This window comes from Anopheles moucheti, chromosome 3 (assembly GCF_943734755.1).
Source record: "Anopheles moucheti chromosome 3, idAnoMoucSN_F20_07, whole genome shotgun sequence".
Taxonomy (NCBI): Eukaryota; Metazoa; Arthropoda; class Insecta; order Diptera; family Culicidae; genus Anopheles; species Anopheles moucheti.
The window spans coordinates 21356748-21376012 of NC_069141.1; the positions used below are offsets into that span (position 1 = coordinate 21356748).

General features: G+C 49.6%; 4 protein-coding genes across 4 annotated transcripts; 3 read left to right on the forward strand and 1 right to left on the reverse strand.

Annotated features, from left to right (window-relative positions):
* The first annotated feature begins 460 nt into the window (after positions 1-460).
* On the forward strand, positions 461-5106 carry LOC128305936 (vacuolar protein sorting-associated protein 54). The gene is made up of 2 exons (XM_053043578.1): positions 461-788; positions 1160-5106. Exons 1-2 carry the CDS (start codon positions 571-573, stop codon positions 3924-3926), a joined length of 2985 nt encoding a protein of 994 aa, XP_052899538.1. The 5' UTR covers positions 461-570; the 3' UTR covers positions 3927-5106.
* Positions 5107-5684: 578 nt separating this feature from the next.
* LOC128303759 (DNA polymerase delta subunit 3) lies at positions 5685-7478 on the forward strand. The gene is made up of 4 exons (XM_053040818.1): positions 5685-5866; positions 5934-6089; positions 6159-7131; positions 7198-7478. Exons 1-4 carry the CDS (start codon positions 5798-5800, stop codon positions 7395-7397), a joined length of 1398 nt encoding a protein of 465 aa, XP_052896778.1. The 5' UTR covers positions 5685-5797; the 3' UTR covers positions 7398-7478.
* Positions 7479-7753: 275 nt separating this feature from the next.
* LOC128305153 (uncharacterized) lies at positions 7754-8307 on the forward strand. Its single transcript, XM_053042473.1, has 2 exons — positions 7754-7974; positions 8040-8307. The coding sequence occupies exons 1-2, from the start codon at positions 7754-7756 to the stop codon at positions 8305-8307; spliced, it is 489 nt and encodes a 162-aa protein (XP_052898433.1).
* A 72-nt stretch (positions 8308-8379) lies between these two features.
* LOC128300698 (uncharacterized) lies at positions 8380-19002 on the reverse strand. Its single transcript, XM_053036855.1, has 9 exons — positions 18247-19002; positions 15778-16983; positions 12337-13739; positions 11760-12250; positions 11545-11680; positions 9797-11473; positions 9587-9733; positions 9363-9519; positions 8380-9281 (listed from the first exon to the last, which is right to left on the reverse strand). The coding sequence occupies exons 1-9, from the start codon at positions 19000-19002 to the stop codon at positions 9015-9017; spliced, it is 6240 nt and encodes a 2079-aa protein (XP_052892815.1). The 3' UTR covers positions 8380-9014.
* Between the last annotated feature and the right edge of the window lie 263 nt (positions 19003-19265).

Consider the following 19265-nt stretch of genomic DNA (forward strand, 5'->3'; position numbering starts at 1 on the left):
CAGAATCATCCGTTCGAAGGACTGCCCATCTGGCTAAAGGATAAATAAGGTCAAAGAAAGTCAGAAATTACCTAGATACAGCAGAAGATATTCAGGGTCATGTTGAATAAATATCATTAGTATGAGACTGTTGGCCATTAGATCGATCGATCTTCAAACCCATTTCTTTCTTCCAATATGTTTTGGTTTGAATTCGATAATGGCGTAATTTGAGAACAAACTGTACCATCTCACCCTTTGCCTCTTCATACACCTTGGTTTCTTTTAACAGGCGCACGTCATTGTTGTCAAAAAATCGGTGTTGTGTCAGCTGAAGAATTTGATACGTTGTGTGTATTTTTCCAATCCCCCTTCTCGTTGTTCGTATCATTTATTTGTACGGGTGTCCCACGTAGACCAAAGGCCGGACGTTACTTATTGTTTCACTGATAAAAAATATCAGCACCCTGCTGTTGGGCAAGGTGTTTCCAATCACATTCCCGCTCGTCAGTGTTCGTTGTGATCTCATCGTCTTGTTTGTGTGTGCTTTCGGACGGGCGGCGAGTCTTCCCGTTCCAACAATATGTGCCAATGGCAAAGCCTACCTCGGGAAGTTTCGATCTGAAGGAACCTCCGCCTTGGCAAAGCTGTCAATACTGCCTTTCTCCCGTATCGACCCGGACTGATCCATCGCTGCCGCAACATCATTATCCGCAGCAGCAACAACAGTGGCCACTGCACGACCCACAGTCTCACCAACAACAGCAGCAGCAACTGTTTTTGTTCAAAAACACCGAAGAGTTTGTAAGGTAGGGCACGGCATCTTTGATTCATAAAACCCACAACAGAGATATTTTAGTGATAGTGTGTCTGCACAGTCACGGTATAAAAAAAATCATCTGTCGATCAAGTTAACTGTGCATCTTCCATACGGCGGGACCGTATCAGTAACCGTGAGGTTAATTAGCACCAATTGCCGAAAACCTTGCGGGCCTCTCTATCTCTCTACCGTACGTCGCTCCAGGTCATAGTCGTCGTCGGGAATTGATCGGTATAATTGTTTTTACAGTTCCGTCTTTAGTTTCGCCTCCGCGTGTGGCGCAATCGGTACCATGCCCTCCCAATTTGAACGCTCAATTTGCTAACATGCCTTTCTCACTCTGCTCTACTTTTCCGATAGGCACCTTCGCCAGCAGCACTGCACCGTGGAAGGTGGCTCGTACGTGTGTCGCTATGGTTACAATGGTGTGTGCTCGTCGCTACCGTTGGACGGTGTTAGCGATCGTGATTACGACATGCACGTAACCCGGTGCCACGTAAACGCGCAGCAGAAGGAACCGCACGTCAAGTGGTCGGTGTTTTCGGCCGCCCAAAATCTGCCCGCCGTACTGAACGATCCGAGCCGGGGCAAGCAGACCAACTTTTTCACGAAGAAATGGGGCGACGCATTTGTAGAGGGTACGTCGATCGGTCCATCGCCTCGGCTCGCCGACATCCGGTGGGACCAGTTCGAAGCGTACCTGAAGCGCATCGGCAAACGCTACCGGGTGCATACGCGCATCGCTAATGTGCCGACAGCGAACGCTACTAGTCAGCAAGCGCTCGTAAGCGATCGACTCCCGAACGGTGCCACCGCCAGTCTGAAGGATATCCCGGAGGTGTTCCTCAAGCAGAACCTCGAACTGCACCGGCCGGCGACGTTTGGGGCGGCGTTTGCCGGCATTGGCACGGAGGGCGGCGAACAGACGAGACAATCGAGCCGGCAGCTACAGGAGCGGCTTAGCCACTATCTGGACATCGTGGAGGTGCTGATTGCGAAGCAGGTCGCGGACAAATCGTCCGCGTTTTTCCACGCCATGACGTCGCAGGATGCGATCATGGAGCAGATGACGGACGCGCTGGCAAATGTGAAGCGTTTGCGAGGCAAGATACAGCAGATCGATGATATGATCGTGAAGGAATCGCTCCAGGTGATCCGGGCGGAACGGATACGGGTCAACAACAATCTGGTGCTGGAAAAGCTAAAGCTGATGTCGACGGTACACCAAACGCAACCGATGATACAGCTGCTGCTCAGCACGCAGGACTACGTGGCGGCACTGGACCTCATCAGCACGACGCAGGAAATTCTCGGTCAGGAACTGACCGGTGTGCACTGCTTTCGCCATCTGCCGTCGCAGCTGTGCGAGATGGAGCTGCTGATCGATAAGATGCTAAAGACGGATTTTGAGCGGTACTCGACCGCTGATCTTAACCGGCCGTTTCCGGCCGACGCTGGCGAGGAGCGCGTACTGGAGGAGGACAAGCTGATATGCATCATCTCCGGGTTGTTGCGCAAGCGAAGCCTTGACTTTATCGATACGTACCGCGACGAAGCGATCACCACGGTACGGGCGATCGTGAAGCAGCTCGTGATCGAGGTGATCGCTTCGGGCGATGCGGAAGTATGTTTGACCGGGGCCGGTGAAGAAGCGCAAAGTTTGTCACTGTCGGAATGGATTCTGCTGCTCGAAGGCGCAACCGGGACGCTGTTGAAGCTGTTGCGGCGCATTCGGGCCGTGCATGATGTAATGCAGCAGACGGCCGATGCAAGTGCCGGCCGGCTTACGGATGACGTAAGCTTTATCGACACGGAAGCGTTCCTTTCGGCGGGTGATTATAGTGTCGTGCAGGATAAGCTGGCGAATCTGCTGCAGAGCGTATGCAATTACTGCCACGAGCGTTGTGCAAATCTTGTGTCGAACCAAAGCCTCGAGAAAAGTTCCGTCAGTGCGGAACAGATCGCACAGTTGGCGCAGATTGTGGAGCGGTTTACCGACGGATGTCAGACGGCGTGCGGTGTGCAGAGCGTCCCGTTAAAGCTGGCCCTCTGTGCGCAGGGCAATCGATTCGCGCAAAAGTTCCACACCGAGCGAAAGTCGAAGCTTGCCCTGTTGCTGGACAGCGAGCGCTGGAAGCAGGCCGAGGTGCCGGCAGAGTTTCAGACGATGATCGATTGCATTGCACGGGGAGAGTTTCACTGGAGCAAACCGCAAACACTGAATGGACCGCAGCAAACGAATGGTGTAACGCCATTACCACCACAATCCGTGCTAAAGGTGGAAGGCGAACCGTTCGCACTGGTAGGAGCCGCCTTGCTGTTGGTGCAGATCGTTAGCGAATATTGCCGGTGTGCGTCACAGTTGCCGGTGATCGCGCCGCAGCTCGGCCGGAATGTGGTCGATCTATTGCGCATGTTCAATTCCCGCTGCTGCCAGCTGGTTCTGGGAGCAGGAGCACTTCATGTAGCCGGCCTTAAAACCATCACAAGCAGCAACCTGGCACTGGTGTCCCGGGCGCTCGAACTAGTCCTGTGGCTATTGCCACACGTGAAACGACACTTCCGCTCACTTGACGGCTCCGGTGCGTCATCGCTTGCCACAGTCAATAACAACATTAACAACAACACCACTACTACCTCCGGAACGACCGGACCACAAACGAATGGAGGATCACACCCGATCAGTGCCGGCGGCAGTACTTCCTCCTCTGCTGGGTACGATTCGGTGGAGAAAGATTTCGTCAGCCACATCAAGGAGATCGAGAACAAGGTGCTGTCGATCGTGTGCGACGTGGTGACGGGTCAGCTCAACAATTGGGACGCACGGCCACCGGTGCCATCGCAACCGTTCCGCAACATTAGCCGCCAGTTCGTGAAGCTGCACGAAGCGATCGCACCGATCCTGCCGGAAAAGCAGGTGCACACGATCTACCGGACGGTGCAGCGGAACTTTAAGGATAAGCTGCGGGAACAGCTGCTGAAGAACAACATCACCAACAACGGTGGCCCGCAGCACGGGGTCGTCGTGTCGGAGCTTACGTTCTACATGGAAACGCTCCGGACGCTCCGCGCGATGCCGGTGAACGAACTGCACGACGATACGATGGATGATATTTGGTTGAAGTAGCACCAACAGCGGAACAGAGTAGGTACGGATACCCGGTTAGCATTCCAGCGGCTTCGGCATCAAAAGGCAGGAACAGGGGGAAACAGGGAGCAGAAGGGCTTTTAGTCATGTAAGAGGATAGGGAATGGTTCGTGCTTTTAGTTTTCCGATCGCAGTTGCACTAGCGCAACGGCTTTACACCAGTGCATTATTAGCTTCCTTGCATTTTTTTTTATTTGTACCAGGACGTACTTTGGTTTGTAGATTATTTTTATTGTGTGTGCACGCTGGCAAAGCCACATTCTCCTACCTTGCCAAATGTTTTCGGTTGTGTATAGTTTATGGAGTGAGTGAGTAGTAGACGTTACTTTCTGTCCAAGAATTTTCTTTCCTAATCTGGAGTGACTTTACCAGTACCGGAGTAATTTCCAGTCACAGTTACGGAAAGGAAACAGTTGCTAAACCTTCATATTAGAAAGCTTTTTGTTTTCGAAACAGTTTGTGGTAGATAGGAGCCTTTTAAGCTACGAATATGATTATTTACTTAAGCTTAAACGCATTACTAACTGTATCAATTCATACCAAAAAGGAAAGTGCTTTCAAACACACAAACACACACGCTAGTATTACGTTCAGAGACAGTTTTGTGCCGCAGTAGCATGGTTATTCGTTTACTATAGTGAGCGCTTTTCAACTTCCGTTTTCAAAACCACGAAACTTTCTCCTTTCCCAAAGGGAGGGATAGCTAGCTTTTCCACCCGTATCTAGTTCTAGCAAAAGACAGCAGGCCACAGTGGCAATGTGCAAAGACTGTGTGCGTGTGCACTAAGTGTAATTACGTCGCGTTTCGCATGTAGCGAGTATAAAACGCTTTAGATGTAAAGGATGCGGACATATGATTATAATCGATAAACGACAAATTGATAACGCCACTACCAGCACCACCGTGTTTAGGCCTCGGAGGGATTGGATGAATAGAGAAACGTAAGGTAGAGCAATTGCAGAAAATAGTGGAAACGAGTACCCATTAAAACCAAACATTCAGCTAGCCCCATATTCGGTAAACGCAACTCTTTGACCAATTCTGTGCTGCCCAAGCGGTTTTTGGAAGGAATTAGGCGGTGGCAGAATACGTTCAGACGTTTAGGTAAAAATATATGACGATACTTGCAGCAACAGGTGGATTTAATAAATAAATACAATTGGCAGCTCTCGTGTACAAATGGTGTTCGGGTGGGGAATTATTCAATTGAGAGAACACATGTGCTTAAAGGTAAGGTATGCATGCAATAAGCGCCATTGTTGAAGATACCCGGGTTGGATGCGCATCTGGGGGAAAGTTTTTAGTTTTGACAGAGATTGGACAATGTTTTGTGAAGCAGAAACTCCTATATTATCAATACTACTATCAATTGGAGTTGCGCATTCCTAGTACAATTGTACAATAAGATTGTGTTTTGGACCGGAAGGTGAAAAACCAATTGCTAAACTACAAGACGTGTGTAGGCATATTCGTCAGTCTCATAATCGGCTTCTTGTGTGTGAGAACCGGAACTATATAAGTTCTATGTAGATTAAGCCCAATTAAGCTCATCGCGAGAGGTCTTTTAACGATCCTGTTCTAATTTAATCTCGCCCAACGGCCAACTTGACTGAATTTGGCTCATAATAAATAGAGGCATAGGCTACACTGACAGGTACGTAAACAATGCATGACAATCGAAACGTCACAACAAAGCGAAAAATTGCGCGAATTATTTGTGTTGTGCATTTGCCCCACATCACATTGTTGCGCTTGTATCCTGGTAAATCTTCAGCGAAATAGTTAATTCTAGCCGTGTGTATTGCGATTCGTCCCATCCCATCACGATCCAGTACAAGTGTCCTTCGCCATGGATGTAGAGCAGTTGAAAACGTGTCACCGTGAAATTGGACACATTGTGTTTGATGCTAATGAGAAGGTAGTCCAAATCCTGTACGACTCGTTAGGAAATGATGAAAATTAGATTGCTCCGTTTCTTTTTCTAGATTACTACACGAAGAATTAGTAACACGTGGAATTTGGATAGTAAACAATCATTGGAAATCCTGCAGAAATGGGTTGAAGAGCAGAAAGAGGCAAAGAAGCTTTCCTTCGAGTATGTTCTTCGTGGGATCGATAAAAATGGAACCGTTTTTATCACTGTAAGTAAACAGCTGACGTAGGATAATTGTCGAGTGTTTGATGATTGTTTTGCGGTTCTTCTATTTCAGTTAGCAAATGAACAGAAAACGGAAAAAATATGTAAAATGTATCCAAAGTGCTCGAAAATGTTGTATTCCGCGGTAGTCGCATCGGACGTAAGGCCGTTGAATGTGTCGAATGATAACGAGTTCAGTGTCATCAATATACGGTTGAATTCCGAAAAACGTCTGCTTGATCAAGGTTCCTCACAACCTGCTCCAACCCAACCTACAGCTTCGGTGAAACAGGACCCAAAACAAGCCAAACCGAACATGTTTTCGATGGCCAGTAAACCTCCAGTGAAGGAGGAAAAGCGTTCACCACCGTCAACGCCGGCAATTGTGAAGTCGGAACCGAAACCGGCATCACCAACAAAACCTTCACCGAAGATCCAATCACCGAAAAAGGAGACAAAGAAGCTCGTCACTACCGGGAAGGGTGCTATTTCATCATTTTTCTCCTCCAAACCCACCCAAGCTTCTGCCCCCAAAGCTCCCATCAAACAGGAACCACAATCTCCCGCTCCGGCTGCTGTAGAAAAGAAGGAAACGGAAACGAAACAGGCGGAAAAGGAAACGAAACCGGCGGAAAAAACACGCAAAAGAACCATCACCGACGATGAGGCTACGGAGGAGGATGAAGATGTCATACCCAGCACGCCCCAGGAGGGCAAGAAGCGAAACGATAACAAAAAGCGCACCAGCAAACCGCTGTTACAGCGCAAAAAACCATCGAACCCGTCCAAGAAATCTCGCATCCTGCAAATTTGCGATTCATCCAGCGATGAGGAAATGGATGGGAAGGAAGCGGCCGAGCAACGAAGTGAGCGTTTGGTCGAGTTTGATGAGGAAATGACTGAGCCGGCGACGGAGCAGGAAGCAGTGCGGAAGTCACTTTCACCGGAGAAGCCCGTCGAGAATGATTCGAACAGTGTGAACCGTAATCGGGGCAAGGTTAAGAAGCTGATCACTAAAACTTACACCGATGAGAAGGGCTATTTGAGTAAGTGTTTATTGAAGAAGGTTTTGTTGAAAATCGTAATAATAAACATCACTTTCCCTCTTGCAGTCACCGTTAAGGACTATGAGATGGTATCGGAGGACGAGTCGGCGGGCAATGGAATGGAAACAGAAACCGCTACACCAACGGTCACAAAGCCTAAAGCAACGCCAAGCCAAGGGAAGGCGGCCTCCGGAGGGAAGAAGGAAACACCACCAACACCGAAAACTAAGCAAGGCTCAATAATGAGCTTTTTTGCGAAGAAATAAAATCTCAGTTCCCGCAAGTAAGGCCAACAATTGAATGGCGTTCCCTGTAAAGCAAAACAAATAAACGACCCCTTAATGGTCCTTCCGCGTTAATGTGTGGTGACCTTACGCTTCCTTACGGCATTATAGTGTGCGTGACTGCAACGAGAATGATGTCACACGGAACTTTTCCTATTCTTACCTTTTCCTTTATCTTTTAAAACCCATTGAAGAACCCATTTAAATCCTATTACCTCTATCGATGTCTCCGAGACTGTCTAATTGGACCCGTAATAACCTTCCTGCACTGAACGTAGCAGGATTCAGTACTGTTGTAGCTCGCATCCACAACAAACGTGTCCACGTATCGATGGAGGATGGCCGTGCTGTGGATTGTAGCATTGCTAATCTCTTTCTGTGCCGGACAGCTATTAAACGATACTTACGGTGGCCTTACTAAGCAGGTGACCGAATCGCCTCCAACACAAGTCGCTCGGTGGGACAGTTTGAAGCGCTATTCAATGTATTACGGTGCATCGGGTGCTCAAACTGCATTGTCCAGCGTGTCTGCTAAACGTGATTCGCTTTCATCGCGCATGTAAGTACAGCTGCGTCACCAGACATATGGCAATGTGTAAGCCCACGATTCTTTGTTTGCTGTAGGACATCGGGCGTCGTTGGTGGCGTCAAGCTGATCATCTACTTGTTTCGACTGATCGCTGATTTTCTGCGAAAGTTCGGTGCCGAACTTCGGGTGGCCAAGTGTCTGCTGATGTATTCGTTCACATTTCAACCGCTCAGCTCGAAGATCGCCGGCGGTACGATACAGAACTGGTTGACCGGTTACTTCGGTGCGGAGGATGCCCGCGATCTGTACCGCTTTCTGTCCCGCACCCTGTTCGCTCAGCTGGGACTCCCAACGGAGGTGTGATAGCTAGGTACGAGGGACAGTCAAACAACCCACCAAAACGCTGAACAACTCGGATCGTTTTAAGTCAGAAAATTGTATTACATTTTATTATAGTTTAAATCGACGGTGTCCCTACTGGACCGTATTCGTTCGTAGACTAACAGCACTACGGTCGAACGAATCTTTGCTACACATAGTAAATAAATCTCTACATATCATTTAGATCACTAGTTGCTGCTTACTGCTGCTCCGTCTCACATACGGTTTGAACCATTAACATACTTCTTCCATTCATTTGTAACCGAACTTCACAGATCGTCGCCTTCCAGCGTATGAAAATAGTAGACAGTGTACTAAGGCGAAAAATAAAGTAGTAAACAGTACACGGTTCTGTACAGCGCATTGGATTACGGTACGGATTGCGATTGTCGCACACCCTAATGCAGGGATTATAACTTAAGGAGTGGCGCAGTGGCGCGGAGATAAAGTGGTAAAACCGTAAATAATAAACACCGTTGAGAGGATCGTCGGATTGGGGCAGTTACGCGGTAGAGTAGACCGATGATCAGGGTCAATGGACCGTTCATAATTGGACAATAAAATAATAATAAAAAAACAGCAACGGTGTGAGAGAAACTATCAATTATGGCCGCTCAATATGTACAAAAAGGAAGGATGCTTCCTACACCTGTGCCAACAGCACCTCGTTTCCCTGGCTCTCTCTCTCTCTATCCGATAAACTGCGAAAGATCGGGGAACTGGAAGCCCTGGAAGGTGAACGGTTGCGATGCCGTTTGCTGCTGGACGATGCGGGACCGTGCCACACGCTGAGGAGGTGGCCGCAAGCTGATCGGGATGTTACGGCCCTGAGGAGAGGCGTTTTGTAGCACCAGTCCGCACTGCGCACTGCACACGTCGTCCCGGAGGATCACGTCACGGGGCCACTCGCGGGCAAGCTGGGCACAGTCGGTAATGCGTAGCGAGGCACATTGAGGCTGCGTGGTGTGAATAGTAGAAATACAAGTTAGCAAGCAACCACAAGCAGCAACCAGAACGGCTTATTCAACTGTGCTTACCCCTTCGTTGGTACAGATGCAGCTCGTACACGGCGATGGGAAGGCCGACTCTCCGACATTCACGTTCTTGCCACCGATCTGGCAACCCTGGACGATGTTTTCTCTCCACGCGCTGAGATCAATTTGTGGCATGGAACTGCACGGAACTCGTGGATTGCTAAAAGAGAGATAGTTGGACAATGAAGATCCGGTGCTATGCATGCTCTACCGAGTCATATACGTACAGGAAGTTGCTTGGCAGATCGAAAGCTGCTCGCTGCATATCACCGGTAATGTCTAGATTCTCGCAAATGATCCTCGCCAGTGTCGTCTTGCGGACCTCGGCCAACTGCTGCTCGGTAAACTTCGTCACTGGATCTTCGTTTTCGTACCTGTTGGAAAATACCGATCAGTAAAGACACACAGTTTCCTCCCCGTGCTTCACCAACACCTACCAGAAACGATCGCACTTGCGCAGCTGTCGGAACTGGATCGCAATAATGCAGGCGAACGTCGGTCCAACCAGTCCACCCTGCAGCGGACGCTCGGACATACCGCCCGGGAAGAGATCAATGTCGTCCACGTGTGCGTAAATGCGACGCAACCTAGCGATCACCTCCGGCGGGATTTCTCGACCCAGATCTTCCCATGTTTGAGCGCGCTTCAGATTACACAGCGCACGGTAGTTGTTGTACGAAGGCACACCATGATCACGGCCCCGGTGAATGTTTAGCGCGATCAAATCGAAACCCGAGAACGGAATGCGACGGTCCTCGAACAGATGGTTCGTAACCTCGCCGGTGATGAACTGATCGAGCGTTTCCATCGGTGTCGCGACGAGACCACGCGCAATCTCATCCACAAGTCCGGGTTGCAGGAAGTTGTCCGTGCGGAAGAATCCATCGCGCAGCAGCAGCGGTGGATCGATCGGTTGATGCTGCACGCTGAGCCGTGGAATGTGCGGGCGGAGCAACGAATGGCCGATGCGGAACGCGGCCGTTGCGAACTCCGTCACGATCGATGGATTGCAGGTTGGGTTGTACTCCTTGTAGTAGCCCTGCGTCAGCAGCTTCAAGCCGTACAGGTTGACCGCGTTCCAGCTGAGGATGCGTGGCAGGAACTCGTTGTAGGTGATGTGCTGGTTCTGGGCAATCACAATACGGCGCGCCTGCTCGTACAGCTGATCGCCGTTCCAGTGTGGATTGACACCGCGCAGCCCCTCGACGATGCGGTTATGCTCGCGCATGAATAGCGTGTGGATCGCGGTCAGACCTGGCTGTTCCGAGGCACGTCCATCGCCCGCAATGAAGCAGTATCCGCTCGGCGATTTACACTCGGGATGTACCGGGCTCTGAGGCAACAGTTCCTTGCCCTGTATCGGGTGGATCGTGGAGTTTAGACGACCCGAGAATCCGCGCAGCTTCTTCGCAATGCACCCGTTCTCGCCGTAGACCTGTGACGCATCCAGGAAGGCTGTATTCTGGTTGATCTGCTCACGGGGTCCGAGTGTCTGCTGACCGGGAAGGGAACGCATTGAAGGGAAGCACAACCGTTCGCCGCTGGTGACGTTCACCTCCGGGTAGTAGTGGTCGCGTGGTGGCACCGGGAATGGACTGCACTCCGGATGCACGGTACGGGGTGAGTCACACGACCGGCAGCTGGGGATCGACTCGTGGAAACCTTTGTGGATCGGTGTCATAGTGAGATCGTGATCAAGGAACTGTGCGTACTGCATCACCATCAGCGAATAGCGCGTGTGCAGGTTGGAGATGTCCGGATGGATTAGTGAGGATATGGAGCGAGGATTTGGCAACGGTGTGCCGGTGACGGAGAGTGATCGTGGCTGGGAAATGCCGTCATCATACACTGGAGGTAGTAGTCGGGCAAACACGGTAAGTGATTGTCCAAGTTCTGCGTTGCGCAGATTGTTACAATGGGCGGTTAGTGTACGGAAGGGCGTTGTGGTGTCACAGGGTGCTTCCAGATTTTCACACTGCGGTTCCAGATTGATGGGCGAGATCGAACCAGTAATGAACTGGTTGACGTCTACGCTTTGGAGTGCATTGCTGAAGTCGTCACTGGTAAATCCGCCCAGATTGTTGTCAAAGACTTGGCGCTTGCGACGTCGGAGCCTGGCGAAACACAAGAAGTTATGTTAATCGATCTGGTACTGCCCACCAGAGGTTCGTGCGAGACTACTTACGTATGCAGCGAGTTAACGATCTCGTTCGTGGCCAGCTCGTAGAACAGTGAGGTGTTAGCGATGATCAGTGCATTTCGGTTAGCTTTGCTGAAGGAAGCGGCCGTTCCGTCCGGAGACTTGGCATCGATGCCTCCCTCTGTGGATGATGAATGCGATGCAAATCAGGACAGTGTGATTAATGGCACGGAAAGCAGCACGCATGCAAGATTACTTACGTCGTACCCACGCCTCGTATTCCTGTCGCTTGCGTTCGTTGAGCCTCGTTTTGGCCTTGTTGATGGCGCTCGAGATCAGATCCATGTTGAGTTCCTCGAACTCGGGCGGTGTTGGCTGCTCTTCCTGCATGTACTCCTCCACCTCGTCGTCCTGTTCCGAGCGCCAGGCCGAAACGTCGAGCCCACCGAGCTGCTCACAGTTAAGCCGCGCGTTCAGGTACGGATCCTCGCGGATGAAGGCCTTCGGTTGGGCCCGCTGTACGTCCTTTGTTTCGCACAACAGACCGGAAAGCGTGACCCGGCGTATAGCCTGCAGCTGGGGCAGTGTCAGCGAGGACGGTGGCAGATCGTTCTCGTACCAGAACCGATCGCTGCTACGCATGTTCGCAAACTGGATTGCCATCAGGCAGGTTAGCGTGGGTCCGAACACTGTTCCCAAGGCCGAAGTTTCCATCAGTCCACCCACCAACAGATCGATATCTTCCGGATCTCTGCGGGTTTGAAATGAAGCGGTTAATTTAAGTACGGATAAATGGTTAAGTTCGATGGAATCGTACTCCAAGATAGACAGACTTACTGGTACATGCTCTCCAACACCTCGCGCTTGCCCTGTCCCAGCCCAAAGAACTGCATGTCGTCGAAGTTGAGCTTCGTGCCGAACGGTTTTCCAAAGCGCTTTTCACACAAATTGATCGCCTTGTGGTAGGCCGGTACGCCATGATCGCGCGCACGATGAATTGCCAGCGAAATCGGTGTCCACTCGTCGTTAAAGCTGGCATGGTCGGGGATGAACGTTTGCTGCATTGCCGGCGAAGAGAGCAAAATCTCGGCCGACATCGAGTCGTTGTACATGTCCGGAGGTAGCATCGTGAGGAAGGCTGGAATAGCACCGACGGCCACCTCTGCAAAGATGCCGGCACGGTTCGCGCTAGAGTAGCCACTGTAGTAGCCACCGGTTTCCAGCCGTAGATCGGGATTGTTCGTGATCTGGCTGCCCAGCAGGATGGGCAAGAATTCGTTGAACGTGATGTGCTGAATCTGTGCCATCACGATGCGGCGCGTTTCGTAGAACAGCGTTGTGTCGCTCCACTCCGGATTGAGCTTTGCGAGCTGATCGGCAATGCGGTTGTGTTCCTTTAGCAGCACCGTGTGCAGTGCACCGATGGCGCCCGGCTCGTTACAGCGCAAGCAGGCCCCGGTATCTACCTTCCCGTTCAGGAATGTGCGCAGCGCGTGAATTTCCTTCTCCGTCGTGCCGTACAGTCCCGAACCGTCCAGAAAGCCGGATGCCGCATTCATCTGGTCGCGATAGTGGAACTCGCAGTTGGAAGGATCGTGCGACGGGATCGATCGCTTGTACTCGCGACATCCTTCACCCATCCGTACGTAACACTGCACAACGTCGTCCTGCGTTTCGTCCGTTTGCGTTTGATTGCGACAGCAACGGTAGCGTGAGTTCGGGGACAATATCTGCACAAGATCGTACGCTAGCAGCTGTCCCCAGGCCGGCAGCATGGCCGTGATGTGCGGATGGAGGGCCTTCTCGTCGACGGACCGCTGCAGTTGATTCACGATGAAGTCGGGCGTGGGCAGTGCATGCGATCCGATCGACGTACGGGGCTTAAGTCTGCCGTCCGCATAGTCGGGCTGGAGCAGTCGTATGAAGGGATCCCCGCGGGCACCCCAGTAACGGCGGTTGAAGTTGTTGCATTCGCCCGACGCCGAACGGAACTTGCTCGGTGGGCAAGGTTGAGGCTGCTGCACTTGGCAGCTGGCAGAACCGTTCGGTTTTTCCAGTAGTAAAGCGGCACGGGCCCGTTCCTTGAGATCGGCTCCCGCCGTGCACTGTGCTAGGACTAGTAGTAATAGACCGCAAGCAGCTAGGTGCCATAGTCGGTACCTGGACGATTGGAAAGGGGAAGAAAACAAAGCAATTACGTTAAAAGGGCCCAAATGATTAGCGAAGGTCAATAACACTATCTGCGTTCATGGTCGTGTCGATAAAATGTCGTTTTCATTTGAGGCATTCATGAGCTATTTAAGGGAGAGTTCTTAATCCGGTTTTGTGTTTCGAGCGTCACAAGAGCATTCCGACGATGAAAACGGTAACGCGTGAATGGAGATGATTTGAATATTTAATTGATTAGCAAGGAGTCATCTGGCAAGTGGTGGCGTGATACGGCAAGATGGACGACGTCGTCCAACCTCGAGAAAATAGGCGCCCTCGGTGTACGGGGAGTTGAAGATGTAACGTGACGAAGGAATGCTGATTATCGTCACACCCCAAGTGGCGTCCGGTGGCGCTTGAAGGTTTCATAGCATGATAATGCTACAATCCGGTTTTGGGTGGTGTCATCATTGTGCGGCCGCTACATTCTTGGGATTCTATCTGGCTATTGCTGTTTTTGCTGGTGCGCGACCAGTTTAAGTGGTTTGTTGCTATAAATATATGAACAGGATCGTGGCGTGTTCGCGATTTAAACGAATTAGGAGTAATATTGTTTACGACCAGTGTGTGGAATGAAAGTGAAACTATGCAAAACTGACCAATTCGCAGAGAACTAAATTTTTCTCCATAATCAGTGTCATGCACGGATAGAATGCCGTTTACTGCGGTTTCTAAAATATAACCGGCACTTAAACAATAAGAAGTTCCAAGACTATTGATTTACTGTAGGGTAATTTCCCCGGACGTAGAGCTGTAGTAATTTATGCATCACAATCCGATCCATTTTTGGAGTGTCTGTGGACAACCTGTGTTTATGGTCAGAACCATAAACTGTCCGTGTAACTCTCCAAAAATGGGGAAAAGAAAGCAAGGCAGTATGTCGCGCTGGTGCGTTTGTTGCTTGAGTTGTAAAATTAATGAGCATCCCATTTCGAGTGCCATGTTTCGCCCAATATTACTGGAGAGTTTTGGTAAATTTGTCGCAACATGTCCAACAGGGGTGTTTTTTTGTTTGAATTTAAATTTATCGACATTCGAAAACCAGTTGTTTCCAGAGGCAGGGTTGATATTTACCAACCACGAGAATCCATCTTTGTGTTTGAATTTGGTTAATGCTCGGAAGATGTCGGCATGGCGCGTAGTATCAATGCCCCCACAGAGTATGTCGTCGGGCGGTAACGTGTACAGGACAAACAATAATCGTGTTGGAAATTGTTAGAATACGCTATAATAAGTACGCAGCACTTTTCTACTCGACTCGTCACACGCTTGGTTTTATTCTCTCACACATGTATACAATGACGCTTTTGCGTATCAAAACGGAAGTAGTTAGAATGACAGAAGAAATGTCATTTCGTTATTATGTCGTCTGCGTTGCACAGTGGGTGATCCCATGTCCAACACTCCTCCTCAACGAAGACGAGTTTACTTCCTGACGCCGATAGCTTCGCGATGTTTCTCGAGTTTGATGCGCTCCAACGGCTTGGTCATCATATCGGCTTGCATTTCATCTGTTGGCAAATAACGAAGATCGATTATGTCCCTTTTTCGCAGATCTTTAGTGTATGCATGTTTGGTATCGATATGCTTCGATCGATTGTCGATGCGGTCAGACTCAACCATCTTAATGCAAGACTGATTGTCTTCCCAGATGACGACGGTCCCGGGATCTGCTTCTCCCGAGTCGTTCAACAATCTTCTGATCCACATCAGTTCCTGGCAGCACGCCGATAGGGCCACGAATTCTGCTTCTGTTGATGATAAGGACACGCAAGTCTGTTTTCTGGTAGCCCATGAAATCAAGCCTCCGCCGTATTTGATCAAGAATCCAGAATTGGACTTTCTGTCGATTTCGTTGCCTGCCCAATCAGCATCCACAAAACATTCTAGCTTTCCTGCTTCGCTGCCCAGGTGCAGCCGAAGGTCTTTAGTACCTTTCAGGTACCGTAGCACTCGTTTAGCTTCCGTCCAATCACGGTTTGTTGGCATCGACACCTTTCTGCACAGTATGGATGTACTAACACTGATGTCCGGTCGGGTATTCACTGATATGTAAAGCAAACTTCCTACCAATGAACGATACGATGTGTTGGTTTCCAGGACTTTCTCCTCCTTTTGCTTTAGATAACATGGATCGAGCGGAATCTTCGATGGCTTTGCATCCTCGTGTCCGAATCTGCCAACTATCTTTTCGATGTAATTCTTTTGATCAAGTACGTAATGGCCGTCTATTTTCTCTATGTGTATGCCTAGAAATTGCCGCAAATCTCCCAGGTTGGACAGCTTAAACTGTTCTTTTAACACAGCGCTAATATTGTCGAATTCTTTTTCCGATTTGCAGAACACCACCATGTCGTCCACGTAGATCAATATGAAGCACCTTTCGCCTTCCTCGTTCTTCACGTACAAACACGAATCTGCCAGGCCAGGTTGGAACCCCATGTTCTTGAACACTCCGTCGATCTTTTTATTCCAAACCCGTGCAGATTGTTTTAAACCGTACAAGCTCCGTTTGAGTCGGCACACTAGATTTTCATCCGACTGGAACCCTGGAGGCTGCTTCATATATACTTCTTCTTCCAGATCTGCATACAAGTACGCACTCTTTATGTCCAGATGTTTTACCACCATACCCTTCCGAGATGCTATCGACAGCAAAGTCCGAAGAGTGGTTTGTTTCGCCACGGGGGCAAATACTTCGTCATAATCTGTGCCGAACTGTTGGGAGAATCCTTGTGCGACCAATCTCGCCTTGTACCGTACCACTTGACCATTTTCATTTTCCTTTCGCTTGTAGGTCCATTTACAACCTACTACTTTCTTTCCTGCGGGTAGCGGTACTAACTCCCACGTATGGTTTTCATTTAACGAATTTATTTCGTCTTCCATGGCTGACTGCCAAGCATCCTTTTCTGCGTGCTGAATTGCTTCCGAGTAGTTTCGGGGCTCACTTGCATCATGCTTTGTCAATCCCGATACTTCGACGTACCGCTCCGGTGGGACTCCTTTCGTAACTCGACCAGATCTTCTCGGACCATCTTCAGTATCCACGCTGTCGTTGCTACAGGGTGCTGAGTCTTCATCATTGTCGCTGTTGGCCGAATCGAATGTTTCTTCCTCGTTATCGCTGTTCTCTTCCAGATGATATGAAGGTTTCTTTAACATGGATTCGTATTCAACCTCCTCCTCGATGGCTTTAATTGATGATGCTGGTCTGATTCTGTTAGCGCTGAAATTAAAATTTTCGACAAAACGAACATCCCGGCTAACAATAACCTGTCGCGTTTCAAGATCAACAAATCTGTACGCTTTATGATCCGGTGAGTATCCCACGAACGTGAGCCGTTTTGCGGTAGAAGAGAGTTTGTTACGCTTTTCTTTTGGTATGTGTACCCACGCGCTGCAACCGAAGACCTTAAGATGCTTAACATTTGGCTTAACTCCATGCCATAATTCGAATGGTGACCGCTTTACTGCTTTTGTTGGTAAAATATTTTGGAGATATACTGCGGTATTCAGAGCCTCCGCCCAGTACAATTGGTCCATATTAGCATCAGCGAGTAAACATCTCACCATTTCGACGAGATAACGGTTCTTCCGTTCTGCCACGCCATTCTGCTGAGGACTGTATCCTGCTGTGAATTGCGCCTGTATGCCGTGACGTTTATAAAAGTCCTTCAGCTTATGTCCACGGTATTCTCCTCCTTGATCAGATCGGATAATTTTCGGATTGCGACCGAAAATATTCTTTACCATCAATACGTATTCTTCGATCTTGCTGGCAACGTCTGATTTGTTCTTAAGGAAGTAAAGAACACAATACCGAGAATAATCGTCGATCAATGTCATGAAGTATCGATATCCGGTAATGGAGGGTGTTTCTACTGGCCCACAGACATCTGTGTGTACGAGATCCATCGGAGCATTCGTCGATGAAAAAGATTCCCTCGGGAATGGAGTACGCACACTTTTACTTTTCATGCAGCATTCGCAGGGTTCATCAACGCCGCAGTGTACCATTTTGTATCCGGTGACAAGGTTTTCTCTGGACAGACGGTCAATTGCTCTGATCTCGCGGTGCCCGAATCTTTTGTGCCATACGTGCTCACAGTCTATGTTGTGGTGGCTTTGTGTCGCTAGCACGGCCCTGCAGGATTGCTTCAGTACATATAGGCCGTTAACTTCATATGCACAAGCGACGGTCGTATTTCCCAACGTGATTCGACATCCTATTCGATCGTCAAATGTTACTGTTGCACCTTTCTGGATGATTTGCGACACCGACAGCAGGTTTAGAGTCAAACTTGGTGTATATAAAGCATCACTTAGTTTAACCTCCCTGGGCTCTCCTTTCTCGTTGCATAGTGTTACCATCGCGGTACCCTTGCCTTTGACTGGAGCCTGTTTTCCATCTGCCAGCCTCACCCATTTTACATCGCTGCTTCTTAATTCGCTGAAACAATCCCGGTCTGCAACGGTGTGGCTGGATGCACCAGAATCTACAACCCAAATTTTGCTTTTATTATCCGTTTCACTTACCCCTGCAAACGCAAATGATACGCTGTCGTCCTTCTTCTGTGGTTTGCCACGGCTGCTGCTTCTATCAGACGCCCGAACCGATTGTGGACAATTCGGCTTCGTGTGGCCCGTCTTGTTGCACCGGTAACACACGATCGGCCTTCTCTGCTTGCTATGTCGTCCGATGCCAACCTCCAGCACGGAATCCGTTGTTACCTCGCGTTGCTTGTCGGCCTCGTCGATCAGCTTACTCTTCACGAGCTCCATTGTGAGATCGTCGTCTGCGCGAGCCTCCAAAGCGGTGGAGAGTGTGGCGAAGGAGTTTGGCAGGCTCCGCAGAATCATCGCGACCCTGAGGTTTTCTGGCAACTCCTGTCCAGCATTTCGCAGCTGCTCGAACAAATCTTCCATTTTAAATATGTGTTCGACCATATCTTCGCCATCCGAGTATCGCTTATCACAAATCCTTTTTAGGAGTGAAACTTTTGAGGTTAGAGTTGTCTTGCGATGATGGTTCTGTAGCGACAACCAAGCCTCGCGTGCCGTCCTCGAAGCACGAATTAACCCGTGTTGGTTGTCCTCTATCAGCAAACCGATTGTCGCCCTGGATTTTAGAACACCAGCGTCCCATGTAGCCTGCGATTCGCCATCCGGTTTGACACCCGGTTCTACGAAACGCCAAAGCTCCTCCCGGACGAGTAACAGCTCCACCTTAAAACGCCAACTGTTGTAGTTGCTGTTATTCAGCTTTGTTATGTTGAATCGGCTACCCTCCATTTTCGACATCGACTCAAAAGGATTTACAGCGGATAAAACGGTGTGCGCTGGGCCCATAACCTGTTAGAATACGCTATAATAAGTACGCAGCACTTTTCTACTCGACTCGTCACACGCTTGGTTTTATTCTCTCACACATGTATACAATGACGCTTTTGCGTATCAAAACGGAAGTAGTTAGAATGACAGAAGAAATGTCATTTCGTTATTATGTCGTCTGCGTTGCACAGTGGGTGATCCCATGTCCAACAGAAATTGTGTGC